This window comes from Impatiens glandulifera, chromosome 7 (genome assembly GCF_907164915.1).
Source record: "Impatiens glandulifera chromosome 7, dImpGla2.1, whole genome shotgun sequence".
Classification (NCBI taxonomy): domain Eukaryota; kingdom Viridiplantae; phylum Streptophyta; class Magnoliopsida; order Ericales; family Balsaminaceae; genus Impatiens; species Impatiens glandulifera.
The window spans coordinates 49,718,112-49,738,153 of record NC_061868.1 but is presented as its reverse complement, the minus strand read 5'-3'; the positions used below and the strand labels follow the sequence as shown (position 1 = coordinate 49,738,153).

The following is a 20,042-nucleotide window of genomic DNA, read 5'->3' as shown; positions in this document are numbered from 1 at the left end:
CTAACAATGTCACACATCAAAGATAGAGCCTAACCTAGTTAGAGATGATGTGTTTCTTTATAATTAATTTCTTTTTTTTTCTCTTTTGTGTGGTTGGGGAAGAAAGAAAGATACCTTTTCCTCTTTCCCTTTTTTTTTGTGCCTAACCTAACTGCCTATGGAAGAAGAGATGACATGCAGATATTTAATAATAATAATAATATACACTGAATGAACCTAACGTTATTCTTTTATGTCCCACAGAAACAACTAATTTTATACAAGAAAAAACAAGTTATCCCATACTATGGGGATATTATAATATTGTGGGTCTTAGAGAACATACAATTATGTCAAGATGATGCAGAAGAAGAGACATGGCAACAACATATATATCTTTGTCAAGTGTTATGAAATATTCCTTTCAAACAACATATACAATTTAATTATCAAGGAAAGTGTTATGCACCTGTTTTTATCATCGTCGTGTCTTTTGTCAATGCAGGAACCGTTGCTTGTTCATGAAGAAGGAGAAGAGACCGATCAGAAATGACTTCCCCTTCCTACCTCACACATACTCAACGACATGATTTGGATTCTGGAGATCAGAAATGCCTCCTATACATCCAATACCTGTTCAGAAACGGAGGCTTCTGATCTGAGAAGCCTTTCAACCTCATCATTTGCCTCTGCTTGAATCTTCCATTTCTGAAAATAAATAAAACAGAGTAGAAAGAAAATGAACAAGGAAAACTGAATCAACTATTCCAACAACGGTGGAAAGGCTTTAAATCTTAATTCAAGCAAATTTGAAACCATCGTATCCAACAAGTGGGAAAAAGAATTCTGTTGGTTGATTCTCAGTTATGAAACTTTTCTCATAAAACTCCACTTAATTCTTTTAGTGCTTTGTTTTTGATATACTGAAGGAGGTTGAGTCAGAGTTAGCTGTTAAAAACGTGAAACAACTCCTTAATCATTGTGACATTGATAGTGATAGAAAAATTCAAAATGATGATGAAATCGGAACAAAAATCTTAGCAAGTTGCATAACTACATTGACTATGATAAGAAATTTCAGAGAAAACTGGCCAAGAAGCTCTCGAACAGCATAAAGAAATTAATCTAGTCCAAGAATATGGCATTCTGTTGAAAAGATTGATGGGATTTAAATGGCTATTCTGGTCCCCATTGCCGGTTTCCATTGGATGCTTTGTTTTGAGCACTCTGGTTTGGGGATTGTTTGATTTTCGAGGGACTGAGACCGCTTGGGGCTTCCCTACTGGGGTACATTAGGCTTAGACGTGTCTAATTCATGGAAGATTTTGGTGATGATATTTTGGGATTATTTTGTAGCATTTCAATATAAATGGTGTTTGGAAGGGACTTTTTTTTAAGAGATTTTTCCTGTTATTTTGAGGGATTTATGTCCCCATGTGCGTTATTGACTGGTAATTATGGGTAGTTGTGGTTTCAAGCAACTTGTTTTATTTATACAAGTAGTAAATTAAAAGAAATGACACAACAATGTAATTCAGTATTTTCCCCATATCATACCTCTTCAAGATTCTCAATTTCCATAATTTGCTGAATCTGTTCAGCAATATTTTCCTGCAAAACAAGACACTGAGTCAGCATTTCTTATACTTCTGCAAGTGCTTGAACTGGAGAGTGTAAATTGGTATGCAAGGGAAAGGATCGAGAATTCAAGATATACTAGAGTTGCAGTTTATATTACCCAAGGGAAAACATATACTCATAAATGGTGATTAGTGAAGGAAACGACAAATTATACATAAATGTACGGTTACATACTGTATTACTGGCTGCTTCAGCTGCAAGAACATCGAAGTCCATCTCCACTTCAATTTCAATCATAGAAGAAATCTGTCTTAAATAAAGAAGAAGACAAAAGAGCACACAAAATGGGGCATTATATTGCATTTTCAAATGAAGTCATTTAAGTTTTATTTTTATTATTATTGTATTCAACATACGGAAACATACTCTTGCATAACTGTCAATCAATTCAATCCGTTTTTCAAGGGAATTTTCCAAGCCTTCGCGTACTCTTTTTATTCTACTTTGTCGTGCACTATAACAAATATGAAGACAACTTTTGATGTGTTAGACCAAAGAGTATATCAGAGTTTTTATAATGGAATTAAAGAGAATTTAGCAAGTACAGAAACTATACTATCAACCAAGAAAGGAACAATAGAGATGGGTAAATGTCAACCGATACGAAGGTTCCCCAACAGCATGGATTTTGTTCTCCAATTGGCACATGCGAGCCAGCATCCATATCTAATATGAAAACCAAAAATCTTGAGAACATTTGTCTTTTGTCTAATAGAAAGATTTTTTTTTAAATTAGACTATGTAGATGCCAGGTTATTTGCATGTTAAACAAACTACATGGAAGTGACTATGGAAGTTTACATTTACTTATTTAATCACTTATATGGACGTTAAAATGAAATTAAGTCCCATTTCAAGAAAGCTGAAAGAGAGAAAACATCTTTTAATGGAAATTTAACCCAAAGATGAAACCTTACTCATAGGATATTAAAATTTTGGGCGGTTTGCAACAAATAAAAGCCTAAATCTATTAAAAAGATGTACTAAAGAGGATATCTCATGCAGCTTGACAGGATAAGTTCATTGAATATTCCTCATAGGTCAGCCAGTAAGATTTTATAGGCCGTCTTGAATTTTATCAGTTGGACTTCACAATACATCATGCTAGATCTGAATGTTAAAACCATGGTAGTTAGTCTACCTCATTTTCAGCAGCAGTTTTGAGTTCCTGTATGCGAGACTGAAGCTGATCATACTGTGCAAGAAGTTGCTGCTTGATTGCAATTGCATCAGCAGCTTTCTGAGGAAGCTGAGGTAACAGTAAAGACATTTAAGTGTCATATTTAAGTGATCTCATGTGAATTCCAGATCAAGCTGCAACAAAGAACAAAAAGGTACTGCAACCAAAATTCAGTTATACTTGAGTAAGAATTTGCTGTACAGCACAGTGTACAAGAAAAGTCTCAATGCTTTTCTAATTTAAAAAAAAATCCACCTAACACTCATTTGCCTCCATTCTGAATTAGTACAAAATAATTTGGAATACTAGAGACACTAATGAGATAAAAGAATGGAGAGACTTTATCGGCAATCTACATTAATTGCATCAGTATTTTCAAATGCATAACTAATGAAAATGGAGTTCAAAGACTAGGTCCACTACATGAACCGGAAGCAATTAGTTCAGAAAAGAATTCAACTGTATTGCAACAAATACCAAATCAATGACAAGGAACACAAAGTACTTACCATCGCCAGCTGGGGAAGAATGAAACTGTTCAGAGTAGCACCAACAGCAATAGAGGAAATAGCAGCAACTGAAATTAGCTGAGGCAGGCTGGGGTCAATCAAACTAGTGGCAGCATCTCCAGTTGCCATAACAGCTAAAAGTGGGACAATAATTGAGGGGTTAAGTAAGGATGAGCCCTTGTCTTTGGAGGGTGCTCTTAGCAGTAAGGATTCTCGGCCATCATTGTGGTTCATGAGGCTCATAGGCTCTCCAGGATAGAGCTTGGGTGATTTTGGACTAATCTTCAATGGACCTACCTCTCTATAAATGCTTGATGGAGCTGCTACGGCAATGGTTACTCTTTCTCCTTCTCGAGCAGGAAGTTCTACTGTTTCAGTAGCAAATCTGTGAGTTCGTGCCGCTCCTGATGGGGTTTGCACCTACAAAAAAGAAACACATATAATCTAGAACAGGTAGTTAACTTCTATAAATAGGAATGCAAGTCCCATAACTGAAACAAGGATCATGAGCAACATGCTATTGTAAACTGATCGGGCAGAAAGACATCCATAACCAGATGGCTGGATAAGGGTACAAAACAAATATAGCTTCTATCCATTTACATGAAGATAAATAGTGGGATGGTGAAAGAACAGGAAAGCTATATATAAAGGTTGAACATTATGCACGGATGGAAATGTACCACAATGGAGTGAACTGCAGCAGGAAGACTTTGCTTCTTGATTTGAAGGAATCTTAGCCCTCTTCTCCATGCTGGAATATCCATGCTGCGTTCGGCAGGAGGTAATCCTTAGAGAAAGTAAGTATCACAGGATCAAACCATAATGAAAACGGTCAGTTCTTCTTTAATTACTTGGGCCTTGTTTGATGTGACAATATCCCATAATCAATCTCTTCTTTCGTTAAATGATTTAAACCATCAACCAAAATACCATTAGTTTATTATTTATAACACTTTAAAATATTAAATACAAAGGATATTTGGGTGATTTAACCGAAATAAATCACTTTTTACATCAAACAAGTCATCTGAAAAAAAATACATAGTTTATCAATCTCTTCTTCCCTCAAATCATCAACAGGCATAATTAGCTCAACAATTGGTTTGCAGAATACCAGAAAGGAATGAAAAACAAGATGCAGGCTAAATCCTCAAGCAGAAGTAACTACAGCGTATATGAACTAACCTGACCTCTTCCGATTCAATGCTAATAATATTGCCTGAAACAAGTTCATATTGGTAGCGGCATTTGGAACAGGATATAGCCTACAAAAGTAAAATCACAAGACAGTAAATTTCACAATTCAAGGTGATGCCACATGCAGAAGAAACTCCACTATAACCCATAATCAGTTTTCATAGTGAATCAGTTGGATCTTAGTTTCATGAGAATGTAATTGAAGTCGTGAACTATTTATTGACGAGAAAGTAGAGAGCTATAGCTTACACAAGCAGATTGAGTTCTAAGATGGGACTAATAGAAATGTGGACTCCTTAAAACATGCTAAATATCATTAATGCTTCTATGTCGGATTTAAACAAGGAATACATTCGGAAATTTGGTTCTCTTATTGCACTTGTAGAATGAGGAAACAAGGACAGTATCAGGAAACACTAACTGTGATACACTTTACTGTTATAATCTATATAAACAAAGCATGCACACTTTTTTAACCGAACAATTTAGAAATAGGCGGGGATATGAATAGTATCTGACAACAACTGATCTTATTTTTTATGTAGAAAGTCTATTGGTATAGTCTAAATTGTATTTGGCACAATATCCAAAAAATGCTATTCAAAGTGTTAATTTCTCCAATATACAGCAAATATTCCCTAACCAGGACAACAGAACTAATAGTTCCTAATAAGAACAAAATCTTCCTAACAAGTCAAAACTGTCTATCTAGTGCAACATTCAGCCTTATTGATTCTCTTCTAAGTGTACATACTCTAAAAATTTAACAACGTGATTTCAGATTATTTGCCATGCCTGAATACCATGTTGAGGTTGGGCAACAGCAACAGCTATCATACAAGTTGGACACCTTACTATTTTACCAAAAGGTACCTGCATTAATTTCCACAAGTAGTCAACATAGTAGCTACATTGAGAACCATATCATGAAAAATGAAAGTTAACATCTTATGCTTCATAACCAAGAAACTGAAGTACTAAAACTCTGATCCTTTATGTAAAGACGACCATAGTCATGTTTTAAAGTAAAATGCAATCCTACACAACAAGAGCTGTGTGATACAGAAGATCAATCCATTTGAAGAGCTAACTTTAGTGAGATAAGAACAAAGGCAAGAAATCATACCTCTTCACCAGGAGACACTCCCACTCGACTAACAGTGAAAATAATCTTAACCGCATCAGACACCCTAAGTGATGCAGCAAGACCCAGAACTAATAATGTGTAAAAACGTACACCTGGTCTCGACCACCTCCACCGTTGAAGTGATGAATTCATTTCAGCATCACCTATTCCATTTATATACATGGTGAAAGTGAAACAAAACATCAATTTAATCTCAATAATTAATCTTTTTATGTAATGTACCTACCGGTACTGAAGCTAGAACGCATAGCTGCGAAGATCGATAAAGTCAATTCGACATTACTCCGATCAAACGCAGACATTATGATCGAACAGCAATCAGAATTGCTAACGACACCGCCCCCTCTGTTCGACTTCTCCGCTATAATGTCCAATGCTTCGCAGGCGTCTTTAGCAGCGGATACGCAATTAAGGATGTCTTCATCCAAGACTGTAGTGTCGTCCTGCAAGGATTCCTGGTGGACGAGTGAAATCTCTTCCTTCCCATAACTCCTCGGAGCAGAGAAATTGGCCGAATCGTGGTAGTTTGACGAGGAAAAGTCACGCTTAGAGGTGAATATTAGGAAAACGAAAGCGTTGTTTTTGGTCTTGAAGCTAAATTGAGACGGGCGAGTGAGGCTAAGGAGTGAAGGAGAACCTAAGTTGAGAATCATACTTGTCGCATATATATATATAGATATAGATACAGAAGCTTGCGAGAAGAAATAGTTTTGCCGTTAATGGAGCTGAATTGTGATACTGTATCTTCTTCTCTGGAAATTGATAATGGATGAGGAATGTAAGGTTGCTAGCGCGGGAGCGACGGAGAAGTAGCGTTCGTCTGAGTGCAGATACATGGAGACGAAAATGTTCTACCTGTCTGCCCCTTCAAGATCGACGGTCAAAATCTAACTAAATTGGATGAAAAATAAATAAATATATAAACGTATATAACATCATATTTATATTAACAAGGTTTCACACTCTAACCAAATATCTCAAAAGTTGTTTTTTTTCTTGACCTAACCAAATTTTTAGCATTGGTTGAGAATTTTTTATTATTATTATTAGGTGTTTGAATTTTTATAATTCGAATAATATTTCTCTCGATTTGTTGTCATTTTCCCTTCATATTATTCAAGTTGATGCTTAGAATATTTGGATGGGTTGATTAAACTTGTTTCAAATTTGGTAAGGAACCTATCCTTATTTGAATTAATGAACAAATTCAAGCAAGATAGGTTAAAAGGATTAATGCAAAATGATATATATAAGACTTAAACTATGAACTTATGATTATATTAGTATTATTAAATAGAAGACAACTTGAAATGTCAAATATTTAATTTAATCCTTCTAAACTTTTGTTACCATCAACAAAATTAACTCACCCAACTAATTGGTTATACAATTAAAAAGAAAGAATTAGAAAAAACTAAAAACAAACGTATTTGCAATTAAACAATAAAGACCTGTTTCTTTATTCTTCAAAGTGAACTAGAATTCTTCTAAGACATTTTTTTTTCTTTCTGAAACAACAAAAGTAAAAAAGAAATCAAGCATTTACTTGTTGTCTTGTTTGTTTGCTTGCTGCTATCAACAAGATGATGTACATCCATCCATCCATCCATAAGAGAAATCTGATCCATCCATAAGAGAAATCTGATCCATCATAAGAGAAATCTGATCAGTAACCGCCACGACCTTTTCTTCCACCCCACTGTTGTGGTTGCTGCTGTCGCCTGCTGCTGTTTTGTTCAAATCCGCCATTTCTTCTTCCTCTACTATTACTGTTATTCTGCTCCGCCAAAGCCTTCATCCTCTCCTCCTTCATGTTTGCAAACCGTGAATCTAGTGTTTGAGGCTTCTGCTTCCCTAATACGTTCACTTCTGCCTTCGGCTGCTGCAGCAAAAAACAATCAACAATAAATCTCAACAATTTACAACTTAATTTTAATTCTATAGTTTACAACAGTAAGACAACCTTCACAGAGAAGCTTCCATTTCCAATGTTCTTCTGAACTGGTAAAGCCCCAAATCTACAAACAAAGAAATACAGCAACTCATTAAAAACAAAAGGAACTTGTAAAAACATAACATGAATGAATATATGAGTCAATAATACCTTGGCTTGTTCGTATTATTGTTATTATTAACAGCTCTACTTCTGTTATAGGTTCTACCACGGACAGGCATAGAAGTGATGGCCGCTTTTCTAGCAGTTTCAGTTGCCAAAGGAAATTTGTTACCTTGAAAATTCGACCTCCTTTGGGCAAGAGTTCCCTGCCATAAAAAGAAAAGGCTTTCAAAATGCAGAACAGTTACAAATATCAATTACACCATACCAATGATTTAAAGAAACCATCAAACGAGTAAATTGTTAAACCTGTCGGATAGAAGATCTCGATTCAATGAAATGTCGAGCCTTAAGAGATTTATCTTGAGCAGTCTGATTTGAACTCTTCTGGTTTCTATTCTGCAGAGGAATAATCATACAAATTAAGTTAGCTAAAGCCAGCAACAAACCTTTTAAGTTTACAGATAAATATCTCACCGAAATTCGCTGATTCTTAGCTTTGGGTGGACCTTTTTTCGACATTTTGATGATATCCTCTAAGAACACATAATATCAAAAATACTAAATAAGTAATCTGTTAAATTGATAATGAATTGACAGAGATTGTAATAGCTTGTTCACCTAATGACATGTCCATTTTCTTTTCTGTCATAGCTATTGCTTCACTTGTTAGTGGTTTAAATGACATCTGAAAAAGAAAATCAAGTTAAATAACCAATCAGATAAGCAAGCAACACTTTAACCCTAAATTCATCAATAAACGGAAGCATTATCATAACCAAAGACAGAATCAACAATATATAAAGTCATAAATTTAAATTCATCATGCTAAGACGCCTCTAACTAGTTAAAGAACATAAACAATCAAATAAAAATCACATATTCTATCAACGAGCGAGATCGCTAAACAAAAGCTATGCAATAATACCGAACGATTCAGTCAGATATACATGTTAATATCTAGAAAGATAGAAGAAGATTGAGATTCTCACCTCGCCAATTTGCGAAGAAGAAGAGAGAAACTGGAAAATTAGGGTTTGGGTTTAAGAAGAATTCAGAGAGAGCATAACCAAACAAGGCGATTTTTAGAGAGATGGGAATGGATGATTCAGAATACCCGTTTGGTCTTCCTTTTAATGGATCCGTCTCACGAAACGGGTCGGGGACCGGCCAAGTTCGTCGATTCTCTTCTATGGAAATTTAGGGACGGTTTGGATGTTGAAATTGTTATAAGAATTCAAATATTGTTGTTTTATTTATAAACTGAAATTAGGTGTGATTACCCATATATAAGGGTAAAATAAAGAAAGGTTGTAATACAAAAATCATCACAAACATCAGTTTATCGAATCTTCAGACATAAAAGAAACAGAACCGCAGATTTACTAGACAAACTATTCAAAAAATACCTTGCTTGGTTGAATAGTTAGATCTGAATATCCGTATCTAAACATGAATAAACGATGAACAACGATGAGAATGTTGAATAATAGTAACTAATTTCTTAGATTAAGAAAGACACAATTTGTTCTTAGAAGAAAAATAAATATTTTAGGTCTAATTTATAGAGATTAGATTATTCATATATGGAAATATATATAATAAATATATTATTACATATTAACCAAAAACAATTGTTATTTCTATAATTATATTCCTTTATTTCTAAATCCCTCGGTCAAACTTCCGGATAGAAACTTGTGATGTAGGGTTATCTAAAATAATGGGGAAATATGAGGAAATGACCTCAAGAGGGACCTAATTACGATGGTGCGGGCCTATAATTTTAATAGCGCTGGTGACTCTTTTTTTTTTGACGAAAATGTTCATATTGCGTCACGCATCCTCAGGGTTGCGTGACGCAATTTTTTATTTTTTTATTTTTCAAAAAATTTTAATTATGAAATTTTTTGGACGAAAATGTCCCAGTTGCGTGACGCAACCCCAGGTGCGTCACGCAACCGCGAGACGAAAAAAAAACCGGTTGCGTTAAGCAAGGGTATAATTGTCATTAAAAAAAGAGAAATGATACAGACAACTACTGGGAGAGCGATTCTCCCAGCGACTGTCTACGTGGCAGGCCACGTAGGCCCAATAAATAAAAAAAATCTAAAAACCCAAAAGCAGAAGCCCGCCCTTTCATCTTCCATTTGTCATTTTCATCTTCCCAAACATTTTAGGTTTTCTCTCTCTCTCAAGTTCATCTGCAATTCTAGCGATTTACAAACGCAATTGATTAACTCAACCATCTTCAACATCTTCTAAGACATTCACATATTTCTCTCTCTTTCTCAAATCCATCTACTTTCGAATCCTAGCAATTTTCATCGTCTGCTCGCGTTCTTCAGAGAAAACCCTAACATTAATCATCAGAGAAAATCCATCGTCTGCTCGCGTTCTTCGTTCAACACAAAATGGTAACTTCTTCATCATTTTTTACTTTAGTACATTCGGTTATATAATCTAACTTGCGACATTTTTGTAATGTTTAGGAATCAAATAAACAAGTGATTATATATGATGCTTCTAAAAAGAACGAAGCAAAAAAGACGAATACAATGATTGAGATGAAAACAGTGAAGAAGAAGAACGAAGTGAAGAAGAAGAACGAAGTGAAGAAGAATAAACAGGATGAGGAAGAAGAACGAAGGTTACAAACGAACAACAGTTAACTGCATTGTCTAGTTGATTTTGTTAACTACATTATGTTTTAATTATGCAATTTCATATTTATGAACTGTAATTAACTATAATAAACTCCAATGTCATGCTACATGAGCTGCAATGTCATGTTTCATGAATTGCAATGTAATGTTATATGAATTATTTTGTCATGTTATTTCTGTTAATTGTATTGTCCTATTAACTCTGTTAAATGCATTCTGTAATGAATTCCAATGTCATGCTACATGAGCTGCAATGTCATGTTTCATTAATTGCAATGTAATGTTATATGAATTATTTTGTCCTGTTATTTCTGTTAACTGTATTGTCCTATTAACTCTGTTAAATGCATTATGTTTCATTTATGCAATGTCATGTTTGTATTGTCCTATTAACTTTGTTAAATGCATTATGTTTCATTTATGCAATGTCATGCTTATGAACTGCAATGAACTGTAATGAACTGCAATGTCATGCTACATGATCTGCAATGTCATGTTTCACGAATTGCAATGTAATATTACTTGAACTATTTTGTCATGTTAGGTGAACAACAATGTCATGTTATCTTAAATACACTGTCCTGTTATTTTCTTAATTGCATTGTCATATTTTATGAACTGCAATATTTTGTTAGGTGAATAACAATATCATTTAACTGAACTGTCCTGTTATTTTTTTTAACTGCATTGTCATGTTTATTTCTGCAATGCCATGTTTCATGACTGAAATGTCATGTTACTTGAACTACTTTGTCATGTTACTTGAACTACTTTGTCATGTTACTTGAACTACTTTGTCATGTTAGTGAATAACAATGTCATGTTATTTTAACTTCATTGCCCTGTTATTTTATTTTAATTGTATTGTCTTGTAATTAAATTCATTTGTCATATTTTTTTGTAGTGTGAATAAAAAAAAGGAAAGCAGTTTCACCACCTCCACCTCCCGCATCTTCCATGAATAAAAAAAAAGAAAGCAATTTCTCCACATCCACCTCCCGCTTCTTCTATGAAGCTAAAAACAAGGAAAAATGCCATTTTTAACACCAGAACTTCGCCTAATGGTCTGTTCAATCTCGTTCGAGAACTCTCAGATGTTTAGAAAAAAGTCGTAAGAGAAATTGGATTCGGCTCCTTACTCTCTTTGGGAATATCTAGATGCAACTTCAAATTATCGCGTTACTTGGTGAAGAATTTCAATGTTAGAAGAAGTGTTGTTCTCCTCAACAATGGGGAGCTATTAAAAATTGATGAAGAAGATGTCCAATGCATTCTGGACCTTCCAAGAGGTGATATTGAAGTGACTGAATCTACTCGGAAGAAATCGGATGAAGAAATCGGAATACTTCAAATATTGAATGCATACATACAAAATCCAATTGGAACTGTCATGCTTGGATTTCTTCCCACTTCTTGGAAGGTCCAGAATGCATTGGACATCTTTTTCATCAATTTTTAATAGCTCCCCATTGTTGAGGAGAACAACACTTTTTCTAACATTGAAAATCTTCACCCAAGTAACGGGATAATTTGAAGTTGCATCTAGATATTCCCAAAGAGAGTAAGGAGCCGAATCCAATTTCTCTTACGACTTTTTTCTGAACATCTGAGAGTTCTCGAACGAGATTGAACAGACCATTAGGCGAGGTTCTGGTGTTAAAAATGACATTTTTCCTTGTTTTTAGCTTCATAGAAGAAGCGGGAGGTGGATGTGGAGAAATTGCTTTCATTTTTTTTTATTCATGGAAGATGCGGGAGGTGGAGTGGTGAAACTGCTTTCCTTTTTTTTTTATTCACACTATAAAAAAATATGACAAATGAATTTAATTACAAGACAATACAATTAAAATAAAATAGCAGGGCAATGAAGTTAAAATAACATGACATTGTTATTCACTAACATGACAAAGTAGTTCAAGTAACATGACAAAGTAGTTCAAGTAACATGACATTTCAGTCATGAAACATGGCATTGCAGAAATGAAACATGACAATGCAGTTAAGAAAAATAACAGGATAGTTCAGTTAAATGATATTGTTATTCACCTAACAAAACATTGCAGTTCATAAAACATGACAATGCAATTAAGAAAATAATAGGACAGTGCATTTAAGATAACATGACATTGTTGTTCACCTAACATGACAAAATAGTTCAAGTAATATTACATTGCAATTCGTGAAACATGACATTGCAGATCATGTAGCATGACATTGCAGTTCATTGCAGTTCATTACAGTTCATTGCAGTTCATAAGCATGACATTGCATAAATGAAACATAATGCATTTAACAAAGTTAATAGGACAATACAAGCATGACATTGCATAAATGAAACATAATGCATTTAACAGAGTTAATAGGACAATACAGTTAACAGAAATAACAGGACAAAATAATTCATATAACATTACATTGCAATTAATGAAACATGACATTGCAGCTCATGTAGCATGACATTGGAGTTCATTACAGAATGCATTTAATATAGTTAATAGGACAATACAGTTAACAGAAATAACATGACAAAATAATTCATATAACATTACATTGCAATTCATGAAACATGACATTGCAGCTCATGTAGAATGACATTGGAGTTTATTATAGTTCATTACAGTTCATAAACATGAAATTGCATAAATAAAACATAATGTAGTTAACAAAATCAACTGGACAATGCAGTTAATTGTTGTTCGTTTGTTACCTTCGTTCTTCTTCCTCATTCTGTTTATTCTTCTTCTTCACTTCGTTCTTCTTCTTCACTGTTTTCATCTCAATCATTGTATTCGTCTTTTTTGCTTCGTTCTTCTTAGAAGCATCATATACCACTTGTTTATTTGATTCCTAAACATTACAAAAATGTCGCAAGTTAAATTATATAACTGAATTTACTAAAGTAAAAAATGATGAAGAAGTTACCATTTTGTGTTCAACGCGAGCAGACGATAGATTTTCTCTGATGATTAATGTTAGGGTTTTCTCTGAAGAACGCGAGCAGACGATGGAAATTGCTAAGATTCGAAAGCAGATGGATTTGAGAAAGAGAGAGAAATATGTGAATGTCTTGGAAGATGTTGAAAATGGTTGAGTTAATCAATTGCGTTTGTAAATCGCTAGAATTGCAGATGAACTTGAGAGAGAGAAAACCTAAAATGTTTGGGAAGATGAAAATGGCAAATGGAAGATGAAAGGGCGGGCTTCTGGGCTTTTAGATTTTTTTTTTTTATTGGGCCACGTAGACAGTCGCTGGGAGAATCGCTCTCCTAGTAGTTATCTGTATCATTTCTCTTAAAAAAAAGAGGGTCACCAACGCTATTTAAATAAAAATGCTCAAATTCTCCAAAATAATGTGAATTATTTAGAAAAAAATATATTTGAATTATTCAGATAATAAAATAAAGTTAATTCATTGTTTTTTTATAATACGGAGAAATAAAGTGATTTATTTGAGATAAGAGAAAACTATTTAAATTAATGTAAAAATTTATAATGTGGATTTGCATTAAAATAATATTACTTTATAACTAAATTTGTAAAGTAAAGTCAGATGAAATATAAATACGTACTAACTAAAATTGTAAAATTATAATAATTTTAATGATTTTTTTCATATAAGAAACAAAGAACTTCCATAAACATATAACTTAGTATTATTTGAATGTCAAAAGGACATTACTTATTATCATCAACGACCAAACCGGACCAGACCTGATTTTTTTTTTATTCTTATTGTAACTGTTTTTTTTTCTAACCAGCTCCTGATCTTGGGAAGAAGAAGAACATGAAAAAATAAAAAAATCAGTTGACTCCATAGATCCATTTCTCTGCATTGCTCGTGTAATTGGTTAACTCGTCTCGCTTAAACCACAACGCAATCTCGTCTTTAGCCGTCTCAGGACCATCACTTCCATGAATGATATTTCTAAACCATAAAGCCTTAGTTTTATTCACAATCCAAATGAAGAAAAAAAAAAGACCTTAAAAAAACATGATTTTAGACAATACCTTCCAACAACAACAGCTAGATCACCTCTAATGGTTCCAGGTTCTGATTTCTGAGGATCTGTTGCTCCAATAAGCTTGCGGCCATACTTAATCACTCCCTCGCCTTCCCAAACCTATAGAACAAAAACAAATTGTTAAAAAGATAGATCTTCCAATTGGGAAACAATCGAGTTTTACACTTTTACTCACCATTGCAACAACAGGGCCAGAGCTAAGAAAATCACAAAGACCATTGAAAAAGGGTCTCTCTTTCAGATCATGGTAATGTTTTCCAGCAAAAGCCTTGGAGGGTACTACTATCTTGATAGCCACAAGCTTGAAACCTTTCCTTTCAAATCGAGATATGATTTCCGAAATCTGGAGTATGAGAAAATTAATTTACAACATACCCAAAATCAGAACAAGAGAATGGAATTGGTCCTTTACCAATTACACTTACCAGCCCTCTCTGAACTCCATCAGGTTTGATAGCGATGAAAGTGCGCTCAAACTGTAAGAGTATATATAAGATAATATTAATGAATCTTAAGGAGGAAATGAGAAACCATAAGTGATGTTTACCTCAGCTGCATTTGCTTCCTGCTCCTTGAGCATGTAAACTGGATCACAAATAAGAAACCATAAGTGATGTTTTAAGAATGCAAATTCAAGGAATGAAACCAATGATAAAATTCTTCTTCTTCTTTTTGATCTAACCTGCAGCAGGAAGGGCGAGTGCTCCAGAAATCCATCCTCTGGATGCATTTTCAGATCCAGTTTTGAACAATGAAGCTACAGAAAGCAGTTTTCCTCTTGATAGAACTGCTGCAGCAGGAGCCACTTGGCTTTCTGTAGATGCGTCAAATGAAATTAGTTTCTTATCCTTTTTAGACTGTATAGAATCTGTTTCCTTCTTACTGTTTATGATCGTGATCTTAATGAATAAAACTTGTTTTCAAATTTGATCACTGTTTATTATTCACTAAATCTCAAATGCATGCAGCCTTTGTACGTTTAATCAACGAGGATAATCAACCATAATCACTTAAATATCTTTTTTCTCCTATAGGCTATTATACACAATCAAAATTCACAATACAATACTATAGATCATCAATATACAGATAGACAGATGGAGAGGAGGAGGGAGATGGAGAAAACATACCAGTAAGGATACGAGAATTCTGCTTAGAAGCAGAGAGAAGAGACCTTATGGCTCGAGAAGCAGATCTGCCGAACTGGAAGCTCATCTTCTTCTTCGTTGATGGAGAGAAATCTGAGATCGTTCAAAGGAAATGCAGAGATTGAGAATGCGTAATGTTCTCTCACTCACTCTCTGTTCTTCTATGCTTATAGAAGAACCCAGACATATAGGAATAACATATGACCACTAGTGAGAAGCGAGCCTAAATTCTAAAATGCTGCCTAGGCTAATGTAAAATACTCAATTTAGCCTGTAAACTATGAATACCTTTAAAACTTGTGAGGAAAATTAATAAATATTTGGAATTTGAAGAACAATTATTTAAGATTATTTAGAAGCTTTAGTAAGTTTGATTTTGAAACAAAATATATACTATAATTTAACATGGATAGAGTGTTATACAATTATCAGTAACACAGAGAACTCGGATGGATTGAGTCGATGAGTCATTATCTCGATTATTTTATGGTGAAATATTTAATTCGAGAGGAGCGGTATGATGTTCAGTGATCTCGTTGACTAATGTGTTTATTCCATAATGTTATTATTATGACGATAGATGATATCTCTTTCGAAAAATCGGTAGAGACGATCGGTGAACTCATTGATCTTTTTGAGTATCTCCGAACTTGTTAATGTTTGTTTATTGGTAAACATTTTTTTATTATATTTTCATTGTTACTTTGAAATGGTTAATCTCGTTGTGTTCGGTGACAATGTGAACATCTTATTATGTCGTTAGGTTTGATTTTTCCTAAAAATAAAGAATTTAACCAAAAAATAGATTGAGATCAATTTAAATATGTCATACAAGTTCAAGGGCTATTTATATTTTTATCCCTGAATAGGAGGTACAATTCCGTAATTAGCAACGCTTCCAAGTCCAATTATAAGATGGGAACGAAGACCCTTTCTTTGAATCCCCTAGTAAAACGACGTCGGTGTACGCTTTAAGGGATTGTTTGCTTTGAAGTTAATTCTAATTAAGTCTATACATGTGAAGCTTTTTTGGTCATTTAGGTATAGAAAGTAGAGAAATAATTGGGGGACAGGACAGGACAACAACAATAAATGTATGTTCCTATAGTATGTATCAAGCAAAGCCAATCTTACTTTAGTTTTGTGGCCAAAAATATAAAGCAATATGGAAAAATAAACACCAACTAGATTAGATAATTTTTTATTAATTTATAATACAAAACTATTATATTTTCTTCAATTTAACTTAAAATATACAAAATGAAATCAACAAATAAAAAACAATTTTCTTTTTTCGACCCAATCGTCGGGTCGCTACTGAAGGTAAGCCATTGGTTCAGTTTGTAGCTTGTTGTCTTGTCTTAAGGTGGCTAACCACATGTCCACCTGAAATAAAATGAACAAAGATCATTTGAATAAATTAAGAGTGGCTTGAGCAAAACTAAAATCACTGAAAATTTTTACAAAAAAGTAAAACTATGGAAAGATAGTTTGATATGAATCAAGAAACATGTAAGGTTTCAAGTAAGATTCTTGAAAATTGTTTCTCGGAGCTCGTTTGATGTGAGATTTTTTGGGATAAAAACTGGTTTTATAAAAAAAAAAATTAGTTTGAGAAAAAAACTAGTTTTTTTTTAAGTATACATTTCCTAAATACTCTTATCATTGGTAAATATTATTTAATAATAAAATTATAAAAGTCTTTAAATGAGGTGTAATTTGGTCTTATGTTTATTTTGTTTAAATGAATATAATGATTTGATTGATACCACTGGCCAGAGACCTAAATGTCACGGATTCTTATCACCGTTATAATGCTTATAATGCTAGTTTTCCTTATTTAAAAAAAATGATTTGATTGATAAAAAGACGTGATAGTTGGGTTTTTGGGTAAAATCTTCAAATAACCCGAATGGAACAAGCTCATGATAATATTATGTAACAGAAAGATAATAGATCTATCCAATTTGTAACCCAAATATATATATACCTGAATAACCATGTGCATAACAATATTGAAGAGTAAAAGAATTGGAAGTACCTGTATTTTGGAATTGCTACAACACTCGTATCGAAGTCCTTGACGAGTTAAAATATAAAAGCAATGCCGAGTTTCCTCATCCTCTGTTGTAAAACACGACATACGACCAACTTCAATAATATCAGCAAGTAGGGTAGAATCCTGTGGACTAATATCTGCAAAATTCCTTTCCTCATTTCAGATAACGAAAGAACATGTGAAGCACAAGAATCAGTAAATTTATAATCTCTCAATTACCTGTGGATAACAAAAAGAAGAATATGCATTGACCATGAAGAACAAGGAAGCGAGGAAGCCAATCATCTATCTCTAAATCATCAAGGGGGGGAGCTACTTCTCCAGGTAATGCCGCCCATCTCTGATAGATTTAATCGAAATTATTATATCAAGGTGCAAAAGTTCATAAGATAATTCACAAGCTATCGGAGAATAGAATAGTACAGTTCGAATGTAAAGATAGCCCGAAAGACGAGCAGACTGTAAAATTCCATCCAGATGGTGCAATCTGCATATAAGGAAAACTTTCTGTTTACTAACTAGAATATTCTTTATTTCAATAACAGAAGAAAAGTGCAACTTACTGAGCTTTTAAAAGAGCTGTTCTTTCTTCTAAGTCAGCAAGTTCTGATCTAAGACATTCCACTTCAGAAACAGTTAGTACCACCTGCACTCCAGATTAACACGAGTGTCTGTCACATATGGAAATATATAAACTTTTTTCGCAAAAAGAAACGTCGATAACTTCGTCAAGAACCTTTTCCTGACTGCCAGGACTCCATGGTAACTTAGGTACGCTGAAGAAATTCAACATGGATGCAGCAGTTTTCAGTTTTCTTCCAGTCGAGATGTCACTGTTTGAACTATGCTAATACAGAAACAAAAAAGATCCACACAAATCAATTCCTAAAAAAGATATATATTATAAACTATGAGAAATCCTCAAAATCTGTTTTGTTGTAACTTGTAATAGACTAGAATCAAGTACCTAACAGAATTGCTAGAGTTTGGGCATGAAGATGATGAAGATGTGGTTTGAGCAGCAGCACTAGATGATGAGACTTGAAAGTGATCTGAATAGAATTTGAGTTTCCGTGGACCGTCGTCTCCCATTAATAAGATTTGGTTCCAATTTTGATGGACAGTTGTGCAAATTCTGAAGAGTTGGATAATTAGGGTTCAGTTCATGGAAAAGTAATCCTCACAAATTCACAATTCACATCTAATCTAACAAATGAATATAAGTACTCTGAACAAATCTTACAACGAAGGAGATCTGTTAAATTTAGCGTTATTTATTTTTCACACAAAGATCTAATCCATAGGCATATGATATTCCCAAACAGAGCAGAAAATGTAGGTCAAAACGATATATAGCAAATTAAGAGACATGTGAACGTGAAAATACATCAAGTAGTCAGGCAGATCATTGTTGTTAGGTAGAAATTAGAAACTAGAACTTTTGCAGCTAGCAAAATGAACAACTCAAAACTTGCAATTCAATACTTACTGGATCTGTGTATATACATAATTTCATGTTTGAAATAAACAAAATAAGTATAGTTCGAAGGAAGGAGACGATCGTACCTGGCTGTAATAGGGAGGATCTTTACTCCGGCGGGCGGAGGAGGAGAGAAAGAGAGATTTGATCGATGAACTCAAATAATAATAAATTTTACTTGTCTTCCCCGAAAGTGATTTGACTCCCTTGAGGCCAAAATCATGAAGGTAACTCTGCATTGACATGATTAGTTTTGTACGTTCTTTTTTTTTTTAAAATAATATTTCCTTGCTTTTTCTTATATAATAATTGAAATGATTTCATTACAAATAATTGTATTTACATTATTTATTATTATTAATTTATTTATTTTATAATGTTAGGTCTCGTTTTGTTTTTTTTTTTTTTCAGACAGTTCAAATTCAAGACTTTGGAGAGGTTTGAGAATATTTACTTTTTTGTTGCCAATTGACAAAGAATTTTAATTAATTTTAAACAATGTGATTTTATTTTTATAGACTTAATTTTAATTTTAGGGAAGTTAAACTAAAAAAATCGAACTCACAAAACATCCACTAAATCGAATTCTGATTGATTTATTGTTGACGGATTAGATAATAAAAACTGGATTATTTTGTTGTTTTTTTATATTTTTTAATAAATGTTTTTTTTAGCCTAGATGGTAAATGGTAAGAGATGAATATTATATTATTTTGAGAAAGGTTGTATCTTGACATACATATAATTTTTATATTTTATATTTTTTTATTAAATTCATTTTGATTTAACTAATATTTAACATGTTTTTTTCTTAATTTAAATAGTTATATTTATCATTTAGTTTATTATTTTGTATTGATCTTATAACCGACGTTTAATCGATAACAAAAACAGTCGTATGAAAATTTTGAAAAACCGACATCAAACAATTGGGACAAACTTTCGGTGAAAAAAC

The 20,042-nt window shown here is 33.4% G+C and overlaps 3 protein-coding genes across 11 annotated transcripts; all 3 read right to left on the bottom strand.

The window, feature by feature from the left end:
• Positions 1-207: 207 nt before the first annotated feature.
• Positions 208-6,421, bottom strand: LOC124944563. 8 transcript variants are annotated; one of them, XM_047484851.1, is made up of 12 exons: positions 5,883-6,420; positions 5,636-5,799; positions 5,305-5,382; positions 4,498-4,577; positions 3,993-4,077; positions 3,310-3,729; positions 2,762-2,869; positions 2,219-2,286; positions 1,987-2,074; positions 1,795-1,866; positions 1,537-1,590; positions 208-687 (listed from the first exon to the last, which is right to left on the bottom strand). In XM_047484851.1, the coding sequence occupies exons 1-12, from the start codon at positions 6,307-6,309 to the stop codon at positions 598-600; spliced, it is 1,734 nt and encodes a 577-aa protein (XP_047340807.1). In that variant the 5' UTR covers positions 6,310-6,420; the 3' UTR covers positions 208-597. The 8 variants fall into 8 exon arrangements, 3 of the variants coding, with proteins under 3 accessions (XP_047340807.1, XP_047340810.1, XP_047340808.1); XR_007099932.1 differs by having other exon boundaries at positions 599-687; positions 1,795-1,870; positions 5,883-6,421; XM_047484854.1 differs by lacking the exon at positions 5,883-6,420 and having other exon boundaries at positions 3,993-4,099; positions 5,636-5,707.
• Positions 6,422-7,067: 646 nt separating this feature from the next.
• Positions 7,068-8,853, bottom strand: LOC124945914. 2 transcript variants are annotated; one of them, XM_047486439.1, is made up of 7 exons: positions 8,705-8,853; positions 8,334-8,400; positions 8,190-8,248; positions 8,022-8,111; positions 7,761-7,918; positions 7,620-7,674; positions 7,068-7,535 (listed from the first exon to the last, which is right to left on the bottom strand). In XM_047486439.1, the coding sequence occupies exons 2-7, from the start codon at positions 8,398-8,400 to the stop codon at positions 7,323-7,325; spliced, it is 642 nt and encodes a 213-aa protein (XP_047342395.1). In that variant the 5' UTR covers positions 8,705-8,853; the 3' UTR covers positions 7,068-7,322. The 2 variants fall into 2 exon arrangements, with proteins under 2 accessions (XP_047342395.1, XP_047342394.1); XM_047486438.1 differs by having other exon boundaries at positions 7,068-7,538; positions 8,705-8,852.
• Positions 8,854-13,956: 5,103 nt separating this feature from the next.
• Positions 13,957-19,306, bottom strand: LOC124910150. Its single transcript, XM_047450766.1, has 14 exons — positions 19,174-19,306; positions 18,575-18,742; positions 18,344-18,449; positions 18,171-18,253; positions 18,031-18,094; positions 17,827-17,947; positions 17,539-17,744; positions 15,531-15,645; positions 15,083-15,214; positions 14,948-14,985; positions 14,826-14,876; positions 14,576-14,743; positions 14,387-14,499; positions 13,957-14,303 (listed from the first exon to the last, which is right to left on the bottom strand). Exons 2-14 carry the CDS (start codon positions 18,697-18,699, stop codon positions 14,180-14,182), a joined length of 1,446 nt encoding a protein of 481 aa, XP_047306722.1. The 5' UTR covers positions 18,700-18,742; positions 19,174-19,306; the 3' UTR covers positions 13,957-14,179.
• Positions 19,307-20,042: the final 736 nt, after the last annotated feature.